Here is a 19,614-nt window from a genome sequence, read left to right on the forward strand (position 1 = left end):
TGTCACTAGCAAGTTCCTCTAATACCTGCACCTTCAGCATTTCCTAAAAACCATGTCCCAAACCAGACACCGGCCTGTTGTCCTACAACCCTCAGGGCACCACACTGTTTATGCAGCTAACATTGCAGGTCAGGAACCCTCCCAAGACAAACCTCACCCGGGGATTTCCCAGGTCTGGCATTTCCTCACCTCTGACTACCTAATTCAAATTAACTTGAATCAGAACAACACTTTTTTTTTTTTTTTTTTTTTTTTTTTGGTACTGGGGATTGAACTCAGGGGCACTCGACCACTGAGCCACATCCCCAACCCTATTTTGTATTTTATTTAGAGACAGGGTGTTACTGAGTTGCTAAGCACCTTGCAGTTGCTGAGGTTAGCTTTGAACTCAAGATTCTCCTGCCTCAGCCTCCCTAGCCATTGGGATTACAGGTGTGTCCTAATGCGCAGGCCCAGAACACCTTTTTTTTAAAAAAATATTTATTTTTTAGTTGCAGTTGGACACAATACCTTTATTTATTTATTTTTATGTGGTGCTGAGGATTGAACCCAGGTCCCTGCACAGGCGAGTGCTCTACCACTGAGCCACAACCCCAGCCCTTTTTAAAATATATTTTAAATTTTTTTTTAGTTGTAGATGGACACAATACCTTTATTTGTTTGTTTATATGTGGTGCTGAGGATCAAACCCAGGGCCTCATACATGCAAGGCAAGCGCTCTACCACTGAGCCACAACCCCAGTCCCTAAAATATTTTTTTAGTAGTACATGAACACAATATCTTTATTTATTTTTATGTGGTGCTGAGGATCAAGCCCAGTGTCCCATATGTGCAAGACACATGCTCCAATATTGAGACACAGCCCCAGCCCCCAGAACACTTTTTAAGAGCACTGTAACCAAAGTTAACAGGCCTTACCACAGTGCCCCTCTACGCTTGTCCTTCCCTCCGTCCTGCTGCAAGCCAAGGTGCCAATTGCACTTGCTGCTCCATGTCCACAGGGCAGAAGCCCCAGAGGCACATCCCTCCAGGCCTCCACCAGAACAGCACACCTACATGGGACACCCAAACCCAAGGACCTGGGCAACAGAGAGTGAGGTCACGTACAAGGATAGACACCAACAGTAGAGTGCTGATCCATCCAAGTGCAGCAGAGCCATCACCGTCCCAGTCGCAACTCATCTCCCCAAACCACAGCTAGTTCTCAATATTTGCAGATATGGAGGACCCCAGGGATCAAAGAGACTATGAAAAATGAAGCCAAAGGACTTGCACCCTACAGTGAGCTCGGTGCTCAGAGTGGCCTCGACCCAGGAAGACAGCACAGAGCAGCCCCCACATAGCCACCTCATAGGACCCATAGGTGAAGGGGAGACTTGAAAAGGCAACTTGCTCCAGTAGATGTCTCTCTGGGCAATGACCCCTACCTTACACCACACACAGAAGCCAGCTACGTAGAAGTTCATACCTGAACATGAAGGCAAAAGAATCAAGCTTTAAAGAAAGCAGATACAAATATCATAGTAATTATGGAGTAAGCAAGATGCTAATTTTGCTGAAGAAAAATGGATAACCTATACTATCATAAAATAAAAACACCTGCTCCTCAAAATGAAAGGCAGAACAACAAAGCAGGAGAAAGTTTCCGTAACACAGGTGCTAAGGACTCATCTACACCACTCTGTCCTCTGAGGCAACAGAGCCCACCTGACAGTCAAGGCAGGCCACACCCTACCATGGCTACTTCTGCAGACAGTAGCTATGGCACACCTGCCTACGCTCCCCCACTGCCAGAGACCACCTGGCCTCTCACAGAAGCCTGCTGACAACAAACAACTGGGCGCTTCACAGAAGAGGAGCTCAAGGGGGCACTAACCCTAGGAAGAAGTGCACAGCCTCCCAGACTCTGGGCTATGCCACTGCTGCCCCAGAGCTGCAGGCTCCCTGTGGGGAGAGCTCAGGCGAGAGAGAACAGTGGGACCCACAGCCGTCTGTGAGCTGCCCGTGACTGCAGGAGCTGTGGGAACTTCAAAACTGCAGTATGTGCCCCCAGTGACCCACCATAGTGCTTCCAGGGACACACAGGCCACAAGACACACAGTGCCCACAGCAACTTAACTCTCAAAGCTGGAAATAGGAAGGAACTTAACTCCCTTGACATTCCATCAGGTTAAAAACTGTGGCAAACTGGTCCAGTGGGATGGGATCCCCTAATGATAAGGAACAAATGATAGATGCCTATGCCCCAAAACGAAATGCGTCTCAAAACTCAAGGTTAGATCAAAGAAGATGGGTGCTTACAAGGGACCCCTGCGTGCATGCATATGGGTGAGATGGCAGGGCTTGCTGTGCAGGAAACATGCCCAGGAGGAGGCTGCGGGCACCCTGGTGAGGGCGTGGGCTTCCCACAGGACAAGCTCTTCACTCTGAAGAGCCAGCTGGATGGGTACTCAGGCCTGTGCACCAGCAACACTGTAACACCTGGGCTGTGCTGTGCACACTGATGAGTGCTGAAAATGAGGAGAGGTACAAGAAGCAAAAACAATGCAGACGCTCTGGGCTACTAGCTGTGTTGGCTCCTAGCAGTGAGGGGTGAGACAGGGCTGTTTCCAGGGTCTATGTGGGCTGGCCCTTCCTTTTCCTAGCACCCTGGCCATTCCCTGAAAATTTCTAACACAGGATAACTGGGACACCCTGGGGGCAGGGCAGGGAATCAGAACAGGTAGTATGGATAGGGTGCCACAAAGACATCTGATGAGCACTGTGTTGTCCAGCTCCGAAGAAGTGTGCTGACAAGACATAGGAGACCAAGTCAGGGTTTGTCTTTTGAGACACCGAAGCCAAGGCCATTCACTGCCAGGAGAAGCACCTCCCACAAGGAGGCAGTGCAAGAGACTGTGCAGCAGGGTGGCTCTGTGATGACAGGCAGGCACCGCCGGACAGCACGATCCATGGACCACATCTGCCCAGCTGGCAGTCCCCTAGGGGGTGCAGTGGGCACACACCTGCCTGGGAGGAGCAGTAGAGCACCATGGTCAGTCTCCTCCATGGCGTCCAGGCACTCAGAGGGCACAGCTGAGCCACCAGCGCTGTCAGCATCCCCCTCAGGCTGCAGCTCGGGGTGCACCAGGGTGCTGGTGTCCTCATCGGTAAAGGTCTCGCACTCGCTGTAGGTGCTCTCTGAGCCCATGTACGCACTGTCCGTCACCTCGTTGGCCTGGAAAAGAACACCAACAGATAGATCAGCCTGGACTGTGAGGTGACGCTGCTGCAGAGGACATACAGGCCCAGCAGAAGTTCAAAGCACTTCTCTAGATAGAGATAATAGTTTATCAAACAGGATTGGAGTCGGGTTCTGTTTTTTTTTTTTTGCAGGGGGGGAGGCGCGGGGGCGATAAAGGTAAGCACAGACTCCACCACTGAGCCACATCCCAGTACCACAGTTCTTCCATTCTGGGGAAATTTTGGTTTTGGGTTTTGTGTGTATGTATGTGGTTCTGGGGATTGAACCCGGGGTGCTCTACCACTGTGCTGCCCCAGCCCTTTTATTATTTTTTTTTCTGAGATCAGGTCTTGCCAAGTTGCCCAGGCTGGCCTTGAACTTCCCATCCTCTTGCCTTTGTAGAGGCTGGATTATAGGCGTGTGCCATGGCTCCTGGCACATATTTTTTTAAATTAAAAAAAAAAAAAAAAAAAGAGGGCTGGGGATGTGGCTCAAGCGGTAGCGCGCTCGCCTGCCATGCCCGGGTTCGATCCTCAGCACCACATACAAAGATGTTGTGTCTGCCGAAAACTAAAAAAAAATAAATATTAAAATTCTCTAAAAAAAATAAAATAAAAAAAAAAGAGAAAGAAACATGTACAAGAGCAGACAAAAACACTTGGAGTCAAACATTTTTGGTTGTACTGGGATACAACCCAGGTCCTCATATATGCTAGAAAAGCGCGCTTATCACTAAGCCAAAACCCCAGCCTTACTTGGGAGTCATTTTTAGTCAGTTAAATAAGCATGCATAAGACAGATGCAAAGTATCTCAACAGCACAGGTGAAGCCCAGCAGAGCCCTCCTGTGGCTTCTGACATGAGGGCTGCTCACGACTGAGGAGTTCACATCCAGTGGTGCGAGAAGGGCCCTCACTGGAGAGTCACCATCAACTGCTGTTATGTCCAGACTGCTACTCTGGTATGCAGTCAAGGGTTAGTGTCTAAAAACTCACCAGCTTCTAGCTGAACATCTGCTTTTCACTGGCCATGTCTGTTTTTACTTTTACCAACACCTAGCATAGGGCTTGGCATACAGCAGACAATAATATCCATAGTCTGTACAAATGAACTTAAAACTAAGGAATCATTAAGGGGACATTTTCAAATCAAATGGAATTCAATCTCAACTTTCATTAAAATGCACTTGCAGGTCAGGAGCAGTATCCAGCTTTTATTTCATGCTCACAATCTGAGGTTAATGATTTGTAAACAAGTAAGACTTCAGAAAAGCTCCAGTTTTAGCAGGAAAAAGGTGCACTTTAAACCCCAGATCTGGTATCACAAGGAGGATAAGACATCAAGGACTACCCAAAGGACTCATTGAATGTTGGAGTTTCATCTCAAGACCAGGCCTGGGCCTTTGGGCCAGTGGGAAACCCAGCTCCATCCTCACCCACCACTGAAAGCCATGGGACTCAACCTAGAGCCTTGAGGCAGCCATCTCACAGGGGTGCAGGTAACACAGGCAGGTGCTTTTTAAAGCACAGAAATTAATGTGAGAGGGCACCAGTCTCTAGAGGGTAGAAAGCCAGACTAAGATAGGGAACAACATGGAATATGCAACTCTGGGTGTCAGATTACATCCTCAAGTTTTCAAGGGAAACCTAACCTTCTCCAGAATCTAAGAAAATTAATTCATAAAAAAAAAAAAAACTAAGGGAGCGCTGGGGATATAGCGCAGTCAGTTGGTAGAGTACTTGTCTTGCATGTACAAGGCCCTGAGTTCAATCCCCAGCATTGGGAAAAAAAAAAAAAAAAACAAAACTAAGGGGTGCTGAGGCTGTGGCTCAGTGATAGTGCACTTGCCTGGCATGGGTTCGATTCTCAGCACCACATATAAATAAATAAAATAAAGGTCTATCAACAACTAAAATAACAACAACAACAACAACAACAACAAAAAACACACAACAAAAATCTAAGGAATCCATAGGAAGAATCTGCTTTGAAATCCAAAACCAGAATGTCACCTTAAGGCCAGGCATGGTACAGGTCAGTAATCCCAGCAGCTCTGGAGGCTGAGATAGAAGGATCCCAGGTTCAAAGTCAGCCTCAGCAATAGCGAGGCACTAGGCAACTCAGGGAGACCCTGTCTCTAAATAAAATACAAAATAGGGCTGGAGATGAGGCTCAGTGGTTGAGTGTCCTTGAGTTCAATCCCCCCTACTCCACCCCCCCCCAAAAAAAAAAGTCACCTTACAAGGTGTCAACTCCAGTTCCATTCATTGCCCTGAGTAGCTCCCTCCAAACAAGGCAGGCTAGGACCCCACTTGGCCAGAGCTCTGGGCTGGCCTGCTAGAGGCCGGCCCCTAGGGGACAGCACCAGAACAGGACACAAAGCCTAACTCTAGCCTCTGACAATACCTGAGGAGAGCTGCTGGCAGAACAGTACTCATAGGTGCAGCTACAAACTCACCCACCAGCACTTGAAAAACCCTCCTTAGATTTGTCAAAATGTGATTATCAACAAAAGAGCAGGTTCAGCTCTTCAGTATTTAATGAAAATTTTCCAAAAGAATGTTGCCCACTTGCCGGGCATGGTGGTACATGCCTATAATCACAGCAATCTGGGAGGCTGAAGTAGGAGGATCACAAATTTGAGGCCAGCCTCAGCAGGTTAGCAAGGTCCTAAGCAACTTAGGAAGACCCTATCTCAAAATTAAAATAAAAAGAACTGGGAGGTAGCCCAGTAGTGAAGTGCTCCTGGGTTAAATTTCCAGTGCTCCCCACCAAAAAGACCATTACCCCTGGTCACAAGGATAGTCCCCTGAAGCCAGCACCAAGCACTGAGTCCTGGAACAGGGGAGCAGGCAGAGCTACACACCTGACCCTCAGCAGCAAGAACCATGAGGTCAGATCCCAACCAGGAACCCACAGAGCTGGCTTCCTGTAAGCAGCAGCCTCTACCTCAAGGTGGGCCCTCTAGAAAGCCAAACACTTCTAGAGAGCCCTGTGCTTGTCCCTGGCCCTGTGGACCCTGCTCCTCACCTATCACCCTGACATCGTAAGGACAAGCCAGCACTCTTTCCTCAAATGCAGATCGCAGTGGGAACCAGGCGCTTCTCCTTCCAGGGAGGGAGGGAGGCCCAGGCGCTGGAAGCTGCTCATGTCACAGAGAGTTCGGTCAGGGCAGCATGGAACAGATAGCGCCATCCCAACACAGGACAATGGCACAGTGCTACAGACTCTGACTGCCCTGCGAGCCTGGCAGGGACACCATGTGCCAGGTGGCCTCCCACCTTTCAGACAGACCCAGGAGGGTGGCCGCCGCCCAGCCTCAGGCTCTGGCGCCTGAAGCAATATCTACCACTGGGTGGCCCAGCCCTGCATGTGACAGGTCAATTCAACTCAGACTTGTCCCTCTATCTGTTCCAAACAAGGCACCAACAGGGTCTTGCTGGTCTTGTCCACATAGCACTGCTGTGAGCACTTGGGTCTTCCTGCAGGGATAGTAAAGAGCCTCTGAGTCAGAAACAGGAAACCCAGGGAGGGCATAGGAAGTGGCCCAGTCAGGCAGGAGGCCGAGAGCTGGGAGGGCAGGAATACCCAGTTTTTCCCTGCCAAGATGCATGGTTACAGCCAGCTACTGCAGCATATCTCACACACACACTCAGTGAACCAGGAAGCAAGTTTGTTTCCTAGAGGCCTCTCCAGAGAGGCAATGGAGCATCTTGGAGCATATTGCTTAACCACAGCCATGGACGCACCCCAAGTACAGCACCCCTGGTCACACCACACCTGCCAGCAGACAGACCCAGCTTGGCCCAGGAGCCAGCACGTCTATGCCAACAACTTCTATTACTAACTCACTTGAAAAATCCAAGGCACTTCTTAGAAAATTTCACAATTTAATACACTGTCTAAGCTGAAGATGGATGGCCCAAGGCCATTGCGGGTGGCTCCCCCCAATCCAGGTCACGGCTCCTTTTTCCCTGAACCTTCCTCCTCCATGAGACGCTGAATTCTGGGCACAGTACACACTAGCATCGCCTCTTACCCTCAGATGTTAGCCGGTACCTTCACAGGGTTGACTCTGTGCACGGGCTCCAGAGAGGGTGTGCCAGGCAGGGCAGCCTCCCAACCGCACCTCCGCACGGACCAAGTTGCTGTTTTCTCTCCACTCAGTGTGGTCTTCCTATCTGCTACTCATGCTGGGCTGCTGCAAAACCTGTGTGCCTGCCGGAAGCCACATCACAGCATACGAGACAACCTAACTGCTCCCAGACACGCTCTGTTAAGCCCATCGCTGCTGCTGGCCAGGCCAGGAAGGGAGAGGCAAAGTCCAGGAGATGTCCTTGCTGGCTGTAACAAACAGTCAGGGCCCAAAACAGGCGGCTTTTGTTTTACGCTTTGATAACAGTCTGTACTAAGGACACATTTCCATCACCTCTCTAAGGCCCCAGCAAGCAGGAGGCAGCACCTAGGAAACATGGCCAGGACCCCTCTGGGAGGTCTTGTCATCTGGGGGGGCCTCTCCTCTCTGCAACTGCCCACTGCCCTTCTAGAAAGACTTAAGACAAGCTTCCCTCCCAGAACAATCTGGGCAATATCAGCCCCACCTCCCTGACTTGCCCATGAGAATGGCCTCCTCCTTTACAGGCACAAGCCCAAGGGTTCCGGGGAAGCTGCAGCTCATGAGTAGCCAACTGCACCTGTACCCCATAGGTACTGGGCTAGAGCACACAGTATTCCCAGTTAGAAAACTCCATTCTGACTGGAGTCATTTTCAGAAGACCAGGCAAAGCTTATTGATCCCTGCAGATGACCAGGAGCAAGGCTTCAAGCACAGTCAATGGAAGTAACGCCCTTCTGCACTCAAAAAACATGTGAGACTTTTATGATGTGCAAGCTTTCCATTCTTTTAACAGTAGACGCTTTTCATAAGTTTCACAGTGGTATTTAGTGCTGCTCTTCTGAAAATCACACCTGGAAACCCCCAAAAGCAAGACATGGAGAAACGCAAACACCCAGGACTGAGAAGCCAGCACACTATGCTCAAGCTCCAAGGTACTATAGAAGGAGGAGGCCTGGCAGGACACCCTCGCTTGGTCAGAACCACAGAAAGCACAACACAAAGGCAGCTGTGTCCTCCTCGTTAGTGACTAGGTACCAGCACAGGCCCAACAATGTGAGACATTCGTGGGCAGAAGGGTGCACACAAATGGACAGCTTCTGTTGGTTCCATTCAGTAAACCTAAAACTGATCATGTGACAAGGGAGCTGAGGCTCAGAGCACGGGTTCAAAGTCCAGCCTGTTTGCTGCCTTAGCAAGCTGCAGAGGGCTGACTAGGGCTAATGCTTGCTACCCTCCAGCCTCTCTGGCACCGCTGGAGGGCTTAGGTTAACTCCATGTTGTTCCTTGGGGAGATGGGGTTTCACTATGTTTCCCAAGCTGCCCTCAAACCCTGGCCTCAAGCAATCCTCCTCCCACATCAGCCTGCTGAGCAGCTGGGACTATAGGCTCCATGTATTTTGTATTGAAAACATTCTACTTGGGAGGATGAAGCAGGAAGATCCTAAGTTCGAGGCCAGCCTCAGCAACTTGTCTCAAAATAAATTTTTTTAAAAGGGGTGGGATATAGCTCTGTGGTAGGTAGAGTGCTTGCCTACATGCATGAGGCTACATGTTCAATTTCCCAATACTGAAAATAAATAAATGAATAAATGAAGCAAGCATTCCAGACCCAGCTACCAGATCTCCTGCCTCCTGGACATGCTTACAGGATCTTTCTTCACCGTGACGTCCCTAGCTATGTTGGCAACAAGGGACCCACAATTAAGGAGACACATCATCATGACTACCCTGGATACACCTGGGAGCAGGAGGTGGAGAACAGTGGGGCAGGACGCAGGTGTTAAGTCAAATGTCCCCAAACATAAACAGTGCTTGAAAGTTCTTCAAATCTTGCAGACTTCTGCTGCATGCAGAGGGTGACAGTGCTGTCACCACAGAGCCCTGACAGCCCACCCAACCTCTGCTCCATAGATGCCCAAGGGAAACTCCTGCAAGAGCCCAGGAACAGTGTGGGGAGTGAAAGGCCCCTAGAGCTCAGAGTCCAACACCCAAATACCCCCAACCAGGTGCAAAGATGGGACAGATGCTTCATCCCTCATGAGGGGCATCCCTGGCACATGACGCAGCACAAAGAGGAAGAAGCTACACATCAGGCTTGGGCCAACACTTGCCTCGTAGGTGACGAAGTCGTAGAATTCATCAGCGCAGGTTGAGGAATCCTCATCCTGGGCAGGCACCACGCTGGGCAGCTGGCTGTTGGACTCTGTGGATACAAGACCCAGCACTGGTGAGACCACTGAAGCCTCCAGAGGTGCAAGGTGCCACACAGTCAGGAGTAGGGAGGGTCTGGAGTTTGCTGTGGGGGAAGCAAGAGGGGAGAGGCCAGCAGGGCGAGATTGGAGGCCACATCCCCAGGAAGTGGGGTTCCACCGAAGGCTGGGCACTGGCATCAGGGAAGAACAGCACAACTTCATTCCTCATAAAAACCAAAGACCACTGCCAAAGAAAAAGAGCAAGGCACCAAGCCCTTCAGACTCTACAGAATGCCAGGTACTAATAATCCAGACTTAGGAGCCAAACCCCTGGTGACAGGGGAGGCACGGGCTCCATGAACCAGCACAGGACACACCCATCCTGCAGCTGAACTCACAGGCAGTTTACGTTCCCCTCTTCTACTTGACTATCTTCCAAAATACACATTTCCTTTCATAGACAAAACTCATGAGGGACAGACAGAATTCACTGCTCTTCAAACACATGGATCCCACTGCACTTGCCTGCCTCCTTCCATGGGAACTGAGGCAGAGGCAGGACTCACAGGGCAAGGGGCAGCAAGGCAGCTTCTGCCTCCTGGTGTCAAGACACATCAACCACTCAGCATCTTCACCATGACCCACCTGACACCAGCCACATATGGAAAAAGCAGAGTCGAGTCTCTCGAGTGCCAAGTTCTCCTGGGAGAAGCTCTGAAATAGGATGGCTTCCTGCAGCTAAGCTGGAGGGACCAAAGAAGGTTCCTGCTGTGATCTGGACCACATGGGTGAGTACCACATAGGTGCCACAACCCAAAAGGTCTGGGTTAATGGGGAAGCAAGGATGGGCATCCATGGAGCAGAAGGGCATGCTACTGCCCCATCCAGTTTCTAGATGTCTCTCAATAAAAATCAAGACAACTATTTCCTGACAGTGTGCAAACTAAAACCTTCACACATGTGGCAACTCATGCTGTTGTCCTCTGTGGTTTTCATGAACCACAAGTCTTCTTGGGGCTGAATGCAGCATTCTGGGGTGTATGACTGAACCTCTGGGGAGCCAGGAGTAACAAGGTCTCAAGTCCAGTCTTGCCTGACTCTTCAGGCAGACCTGGCCCTTCCCCACCATACTGGCCAAGGTTCCCACACTGGTGTTAGTTGGTTGTAGCAAGCTGCAGCAGAACTACTCAAGCTCATGACGCAGATGCCACTGGCACAGATGGGACCGTTAGAATTCTGCAGCACAGGAGGGCCCATCTTCCCAGGGCAACGGGACTGCACACTTAGTCACAGGTCAGATTGCTGCTGGCAGGTTGCCACCATTGGATGCTGGAGTGCTTGCACTTCTTAAATGGAAATTCAGAACTCAGAAGTGTCAGACAGCCAGCACTCCAGCACCTGGACTCGTGATTCGGATGGCACCCAACCTCAGAGTCCCAGGGAGACCCGAGCACAGCTTGTATTGTTTGTATCCTCATATCAGCTATCTCTGTAAGAATGAAACAATGTTCAATTAAAATTGAAAAATTCTAACTCCCATTCCCCTTATTCTTCCAGAGCCTGAGGTGTACATGAGCCAGAGCAATGGCCTATTTGTAACAAGTCCCTCCCTATCTCACTGTTTCTGAAACAAGGCCTGTAGCCATGACAGTAAAATCTCCTGGCACTTCCCTGCAAACTAGGTCAACACATCACATAGCCTCTGCTAGTCCCCAGTGTCGGCAGCTGTGCAGGCTCCAGGCAAGGTCTGAAAAGCATCCGTGGAAGGCAGTCTGGGCCATTGTGCGTTTGCTCCTTTTTCACACATGCTATGAAATAATTTCAGGACCATCTCTACCTTGTTCATATTTTCACTCTCCCTCCCTGATGAAATCTAAACAAAGTCTCAAAATCACAAACACAGAGAAGCAAAGCCATTGCCTCAGCCCCAGCAGCAGCATGTCCCACATCTGTGGTGCCACTAGTGCTCCTTCCTAAGCCCACATCAGCTCTGAGAGCAGGCCCACCAAGCTGGTGCTGAGACTGGGCTGGAATTCTAAGGCTGGTTCTCTCACAGAGAAGATCCCACAGCACATGGCCTGGCCTGGCCTGGCCGCCTACGCCTGTGGACACCCACTGCCTGAACACTGGCAAAGTCTTCTTTATGAGTGCTATAGTGACAGACACAGTTGCCGGCTCAAGACCCACATGACCCAGGAGCCAGCCTTGGGTCAGAAGCTGGTAGTCTTTCTGCTAGAGGGCCACATTCTTGGAAAGGATGGACAGAGGGCTGGCCAGCTCACTGCAGCCTGACGTGGGCCTTAGCCACCCAAGGCACAACATCTTGGGCCTGGGGATATAACCATTAGTTCTTTCCAGTCACCCAAGTCAAGCCCCCAGGTAGCCCCACATCTCAGTGGCTGAGTTCATGTCAACAGGATCCAGAAGACGATGCCATTGTCTCAGCTCTTTCTCATACCCATTGCCCTAGGGGCTGCTGTTCCTCCCAGACTTGACTTTGTCAGGAGACCTGAAAAGTACAACTGCCCAAATCAGAGGAAGCCCGGTCTGGACTCTCCCTGACCAGCCACACACATAGCACACAGCCAACAGGGTGCTGAGACTACCAGGGAATGTGACCACAGAACACTGCCAGCCTTGTGAGACAGGGCAAGGTGACTGACCAGCAGAGGCCAGTGCATAGCATTCAGCAGGCCACTGAGGCAGACAGGTCACTATAATGTATGTGACGAGAGGAGCAGTCTTGAGGAAGAGCTACCATGCTCACAGAAAGCACGTGGAGTCACAATTGCTGCCTGCTACTTCTCACACATTTGTCACACCTGTCCACGGCCAGCAAGTGACCACGCTGAGAGGCTGAGGGCCCAAGCAGCTCCTACCACTCCCCATCGAAATATGCTGTCTTATTTCCCTCCCATGAATTCTTAAGTGTTAGACTTTTCTACAGAGGCTCTGGCACAGCCCATAACAATTAACACACTCCACCTCATTCTCCCTCTCCTGGTCTTCCGAAGTGGCTCAGTCAATCTTTGGTTACATAAATACTCCATTTAAGCACTAGCATTGTGCAAAGTGTGTTTGTGGCTGGGCTGAAACAGTCTCTTCCATGGTCCCTCCCCATGTACCCATCACCCTTCTACCCCACTCGGGTGGAGCTATGAAGGGCCCCACCACAGACAGCCAGATCCAGGGAATCAGGGTTAAGGTACCACCAACAACCCAGATGCCTGCACAGGGCCAGTCTGTTACTTAAGAATAACAATGAGGTAAATCTGCAGTCAGCCATGTCATACACCTATAATCCCAGCAACTTGACAGGCTTGAGGCAAGAGTACTGCCAAGACTTTGTTTCAAAGTAAATAAAATCTGTTTCCTTTTTTTTTTTCTCTTTCTTTTGCAGGAATAGCTGACTTAAAGTATTTACTAGACTTGTCTGATACCTTGGTTTTCATGGATAACCTACATTAGAAACGGATAAAATACTTTTAACATTGTTAGAAATATCAAGGTGCTGTAAGAAATCAAACCCTGGCCAGGGTCCCTCTCTGGTAATCACACTTCCTGTCTCCCACCCTCCACGAAGAGGGCTCTGGGTCTGGCCTTACAGTCACCTGGGTCCCCGCCTGCTGTACTGATCAAAGCGGTGCCTTGCCCAGGAGCCTTCATGCTGCTACCCACCGGCTTACGTCCTTGCTAGAGCACCAAGGTGTGCTCAAGGCCAAGCTGGTGCCTGCACAGGTCTGGATAAAAATGGGACACAGGGCAAATCAGGGTTTCAGGAAACCCAGCCCCTTAGTGACACTGCCAGGCTAGAATATGGGGCAGAGATAGACAAGACAGCTACTGAAAAGACCTGAGATCCAAGGTCATCCTGAAACTGACCACACTCAGTGACCATGGACCCCCTACCCCCTGCCAAGGTCTGATGGGCCCATGTGCAGCACGAGGGCAGAGGCTATGAGAGAGACATCCTACTGCTGTTCCCAGACCACCAGCCGGAGACAGGGGCTTGAGAAGGAACAGTACCAGCAGAGCTGCGGAGTCTGATTTAAAGGGACAGTGTGTGGGGCAATGGGTGAGTGTAAAGTGTCAAGACCACTGTGAGGACACTGGGCTCGCGCCCAGTACATGGCTACTGCTGCTAGCTACTCCCAGGACAGGAAAACTGATTCCACACAAAGACTTGTACAGAGAGGTCCTCAGAGCTTTACTCCATCAGCCCAGAGCAGATGCCCATTGCAGCAGCATGGGGATGTGGGGACAACATGCAGAGGGACACTAACCACCATGGGAGAACAACAGAGACTCACATGCCACGAAAGTAGACCAGGAGGCATGCGGTGAACAATGTGCTTCCACATATGAAACTCAGGAGAGGCAAGGCCTTTCTAAGGAGACAGGAGAGGGCAAGAAGGAGTGCTGAGAGCAGCCCTGCCAACCTGTGGAGTGTCCAGCTCTGTCAGAGCACAGCCCAGCACACTCAGGTATGCACATTCCACAGGATGCTTCATCAAAGCCTTAAAACACACTCTGAGTAGTGGGGACCGGTATGGATATTGAGCTGTCCAGGGGGTGCACAGAGCATGCTGACTTGAAGTGCTCTCCATTAAATAGATGGATTGCCAGACAAAGACATGCAGATGAGGGCATGGTAAGAAAACCCAGCAGATGCTGCTGTAAATGCACATAGGTGCTTCTGTACAACTTCTTGAGTATTTCTAAAATTTTTCATCAGAAAAACTCAGGGAAGGTCAGCAGCTTCCTAAAGTTGTGGACAGCAGTTTAGACTGTTAACTCTGGAGGACGGGGGTAAGGAGAGCAAAGAACAGGAAGGAACCTGGCAAGGAGTGGAACAGGATGGGTGGTCATGGGGCAGTGCAGGAAGGGGAGAGGCGGTGGAGACACGGTGGGGACCACTGACCTCCATTTTTGATAGCTGTGATGCCCTGGTAGAAGTCTTCAAAACTGATCACGCCGAGCCCACTGGGATCCAAGTACTGAGTTAAGTCCTTCACCTGCAAATGCCAAATGAGAATATGTTACCCACAGCCTTCTTAAAGTTGAGGAGGGCACACACTATGCACTGGACCCTCTCACCACACAGAAGCAGCTTGCTAGAAAGGTACAGAGCTGAAGTAGAAGCCACTGATGCTTCTGATGGAAGAGGCAAAGGTAGCCGCCAAAGTCATTATGAGTGGCTCCAGCCACAGGATGGTGGTATCCTTGAGGATCCTGCACCATGGAAGTAAGATCCTCGCTCTCGGAGCTGACAGCCAGACTCCAATGGGAAGGACAGGAGGTTGCTCCTACAAGGACCTGGAACATTCATGCAGAGCATAAACCACACCACCCAGACATGCTCTCCCAGCAGTGCTGGGTCTCTGGGAGGACAGACCCCTGACATCCATCAGGCTCACAAAAGTATAACAGGGTGGTTCACACCTGGATGATACAGAAGGCACAACTCTTCAGGAAGAACACAAGGCTGTGCTGCCAAGGACAAGTCGGATCTCAACAAAACTTTAAATTTCTGTACTTCAAAAGACATTAGCTAGGGGCTGGGGTTGTAGCTCAATGGCTGAGTGCTTGCCTCGCATGCATGAGGCACTGGGTTCGATCCTTAGCACCACAGAAAAAAATAAGTAAAAAGATATTGTGTCCATCTACAACTAAAAAAATATTTGGGGGAAAAAAGACATTAGCTGGGCACAGTGGAACTTGCCTGTAATTGCAATCACTTGGGAGGCTGGGACAGGAGGATCCCAAGTGGGAGGCCAGCCTGGGCAACTTAATAACACCCTGTCTTGAAATAAACAAACTACATCCCCAGGCCTTCTTATTTATTTATTTATATTATAAATATACATTTATTTATATTATATTATTTTTTATTCATATATCCAGTACTAAAATCAAAAGGACAACATTTAGTAATACCAGAAGGCATGACACAGATCAGAAGAAGTATTTGCATACTTAAAAGTATATATAACTGGGGCTGGGGTTATGGCTCAACAGTAGAGTGCTCGCCTTGCACATGCAAGGTCCTGGGTTCGATCCTCAGCACCACATAAAAATAAATAAATAAAAGTTATTATGTACAACTACAAAAAAAAATATTTTTTAAAAATTATATATAACTGGTAAAGGATCTATATCCAGAATATATATTTAAAAAAATCTTACAATTCAAAAAGTCATATATAGCCAGGCACAGCGGCCCATGCCTGTAGTCACAGTGATTCAGGAGGCTAAAGCAGAAGGAGCCAAGTTCAAGGCCAGCCTGGGCAACTTAGCAAGACCCTTCCTCAAAATTATAAAATAAATAAAAGGGCTGGAGATGTAGCTCACGGGTAGCATGTCCCTGGGTTCAATTCCCAGTACTGTAAGAAAAGAAAGAAAAGCCATACACAGAGGCATGCCTAGTGTCATGTGCCTGTAAGTCCCAGCTACTGAGGAACCTGGGACCAGAGGATCAGAATCACTTGTGGCCAGGAGTTCAAGGCCAGCTGGGGCAACACAGAGGAACCCCATCTCAAAACAACTGACAATGGCAAGCTCTGGAGATGAGGAGAAATCCCCGAGCCTCACCAGGAAACATGATGTGGTCTAGCAGCCTTGAGAGCTATTAGGCAAGTAGTCTCTTTAAAAAGTACAACATGAGCTCATTGTACAGCACAATGACCCCAGAGAAAGGAACAGTGAGTCCACAACAACACTGTGTCCAACTACTCTGCAGAGCCCAAGTGTTTGCCAGCAGAGAAGCCACAGGAAAGACCACAAGTTACAGTTTCATGAAAGGAAATTCTTGGAAAGGACAAGTCAGTGAGATGAAAGTCAGATCAGCCCTGCCTGGGACCCAGGGAGGAGGAGTGCTGATAGCGGCACACAGGGACCCTTCTGGGATGTGGAACTGCAAGGCAGGGCTTCCACAAACTCACATGCACCCTGATCTCCACACTTAAAAGACAGTAGGAAGTTCAAGAGAAAGAGAGAAGTACTGAAGCAAGCACATGGATCTGGCAAAATGCAGAAGGGAAAACTGGAGCATAGGCAAATGTGAGGCTCTGCTGGAGGAGTTCCCCAGTATTGAAGATCAAGCAGAGACAGAAAGAACACACCAGCACCTGGAGAAGACCCACTCCCCAGGCCCAAAGACCCCTTCAAGACTTACGCTGGTGAGCTTCTTGAATTTCAAAGAGAAAAGGCTGTTTAACCCTTTAAATAGCCGCACAAAAGTGAAGTGAGGACATAGAGGAAGCACAGTGGAGCATCACCACTGCCAGCAGCAGCAACAACCCCGAGTGCTTGCCGGCACACCCATGCTGCTGTGGTCAAGTGGGCTGCCAGGCCCGCCTCGGGACTCACCCATCTGCTGATGGCCACACAACACCTCATACTGCTGACTAAGTCTCAGGGTGAGCTTTGGAGGATGTTTGGATAACAGCTGCCCATCATCTGAATTTGAATTTTAAGCATCACTTTTTTTTTTGGTAATGGGGATTGAACCCAGGGGTGCTAAGCCATATCCCATATCCCCAGCCCTTTTTAGAGACAGTGTTTCCCTGGGTTGCTTAGGGCCTTGCTAAGTTACTGAGGCTGACTTTGAACTCCTGCCTCAGACTCCCAAGCTGCTGGGAGTACAAGTGGGGGCCACAACCTCCAGCTTTATTTAGGTGGACACAATATCTTTATTTTTTTTTTATTTTTATGCGGTGCTGAGAATTGAACCCAGTGCCTCACGCATGCTAGGCGAGCGCTTACACATGCTAGGTGAGTGCGCTACCACTTAAGCCACATCCTCAACCCAGCTTTATTTAAAGAAATAGAAACTTGGGCTGGAGCTGTAGCTCAGCACACGTTAGGCACAGGGTTCGATCCTCAGCACCACATATAAATAAATAAATAAAGGTATTGTGTCCATCTACAACTAAAAATAGGGCGGGGGGAAGAAGAATAAACAAAAACTTTTGTTCTATCCATTCAAAACGGCCCCAGGTTGTGGTGCTTGTGTTTCACTTCCCACAAAAGAAACCAGACCCTTGGGAGTCTCTAGAACTGTGCCAGCTAAGCATGGTGCCCATTGTCACACCGAAGCACAAAGAAACCAAACTCCTAGCTGCTGGTTCCACCAACAGAACTCAGGAGCCATGCAAGAGGCTTCCACCAGCCAGAAGTGATTGAGGCAGGTGATGAGAAATGGCGACAACTGCGACAACACTTCAAGCACATTCCAACCCACCAAGTTATAGACCCTGATTATTTAGTCTAAAAAATGTTGGGTTGGGGTTGTGGCTCAGTGGTAGAGTGCTCACCTAGCATGCGTGAGGTCCTAGGTTCAATCCTCAACACCACATACAAATAAATAAACAAAATAAAGGTATTGTATACAACAACAAAAAATAAATAAATGTTAAAAAAAATGTTGGGGGACTGGAGTTGTGGCTCAGTGGTACAGTGCTCGCCTAGCATGCACGAGGCACTGGGTTCAATCCTCAGCACCACATAAATGTAAAATAAAGATATTGTGTCCACCTAAAAAAAAACTTAAAAAAATAAATATTAAAAAAAATGTTGGGGTCGGGGGCTTGCTGGAGAATAAATACCATTGAACTTACTGAGAACAAGCAAAGGAAGGAGCTGCCTGTCTAGCCTGCCGGTCCCAGGTGAGGGCAGCACTGGGCTACGGGAGGGTGGCACCAGCCAGCTCCTGACAGCCTGCTAGCAAAAGGACAGACTGGTGGAGCCAGAGGGCACCCATGCCTTGCTCCACAGTAAGGGAGCACCAGCAGTCATCGTCAAAGTACAAGGACTCACAGACATCACAGCCAGCCACACACCCACCAGAGGAAAAAGACAGAACATGCCTCAGCAGCCAGGGGCACAGCCAGTAACATCCAGCCTGTGAGAAGTTTGGCAGGGCCAAAGTGGTCAGGGAAGATGAAGGAACACCTCATCAACCCAGCAGCACATGAGGATCTCCACAACAGTCAGATCCCAACAGTGCATTTAAAATGCTCCACCCACTGAATTAGAACACCAATTGAACATTTGATGATACCAAGGAATAATGTTAATTTCTATAGATGTGGAAACTCTTGAGAACTCAAAGCACGTTTGATGGATGCACTTACTAAAATATTTGGAAATACCCCCAAAACCTGGGGGCGAGGCCCAGATGCAACCAACTAGCACAACACAACTACTGGGCTGGGGAGGGGCAGGTACATGATCCTGCTTGCTTTGCACAGGCTGGACAGGTATCAGGAGCAGTCGGGGCTCATAGCCAAGGACAGCCACGGGTGCACAAGGAATTAAAGGAGTACTGTACAAGTCCAGTTAGAGGGACTGCCCCAGGGGGCAAAGCACAGGCCCTGAAAGGCAGCCCCATGGGGACATGCAGGAAAAGAAGACAGAAGATATTAGTGCACACACCACTGTCCTTCTCAGGACCCAGCAGATGCCACGGAGACAGCAGAGACAGGGCCCAGACAGAGTCTAGGCATAACCCCGGGGGATCTAGACTCAAGGACTCCAGGAAAGGAGACCCCAGGGAACCAGTTACTACATCCAGCCCTCCCACCACCATCATTATGTACAACAGCAAGTCAGACCTGACTGGTCCCAACAGTATGAGCTCTCAGGCCAAAGTCCCCTGTCTCCTTCAGCAATGGCAAGATGAGGCAATCATCCCTTGACTACAGGGCTCTGCGCATTAGCATGACACTAAGCTCCAAAGTCCATTTATCAGCTGATTTCTTGGGAGAAAAAAAAAAAATAACCAGAGCTCTTTATCAATAGCCTAACTTCTTATCTCAGGAAAGCCTAAAGCACACAAGGTTTCCACAGAGTCCTGCTGATTACTGGACAGTCATCTAATCAGAACCCACACTGGCCATTCATTTCTTGAGATTCCCTAGAATCACCAACACAAAGCTGCTAGCAGTGTTCATTCTGACACCCAAACCAAATACTCTTTAAACAATAACTAGCAGTAGGTCCTTTAGTTACCATATTAAATGATCAAGGATGAATCAAAGTGTATGCTTTTAAGGGTCTATTTTAACTACACTTTCTTCATG

At 49.4% G+C, this 19,614-nt stretch overlaps 1 protein-coding gene across 3 annotated transcripts in view; it reads right to left on the minus strand.

The window, feature by feature from the left end:
* RAB11FIP3 (RAB11 family interacting protein 3) overlaps nucleotides 1–19,614 on the minus strand; it is a 60,961-nt gene that overhangs the window by 19,436 nt on the left and 21,911 nt on the right. For all 3 annotated transcript variants that reach the window (XM_081299842.1, XM_081299841.1, XM_081299840.1), the window contains exons 2-4: nucleotides 14,454–14,547; nucleotides 9,452–9,543; nucleotides 3,007–3,218 (exon numbers count right to left, since the gene is read on the minus strand). In XM_081299842.1, coding sequence (XP_081155968.1) covers nucleotides 3,007–3,218; nucleotides 9,452–9,543; nucleotides 14,454–14,547 — 398 coding nt within the window. The remainder of the gene's footprint in view (nucleotides 1–3,006; nucleotides 3,219–9,451; nucleotides 9,544–14,453; nucleotides 14,548–19,614) is intronic.

The sequence above is a fragment of the Spermophilus citellus genome (assembly GCF_964194105.1).
Source record: "Spermophilus citellus genome assembly, chromosome: 6".
Taxonomy (NCBI): Eukaryota; Metazoa; Chordata; class Mammalia; order Rodentia; family Sciuridae; genus Spermophilus; species Spermophilus citellus.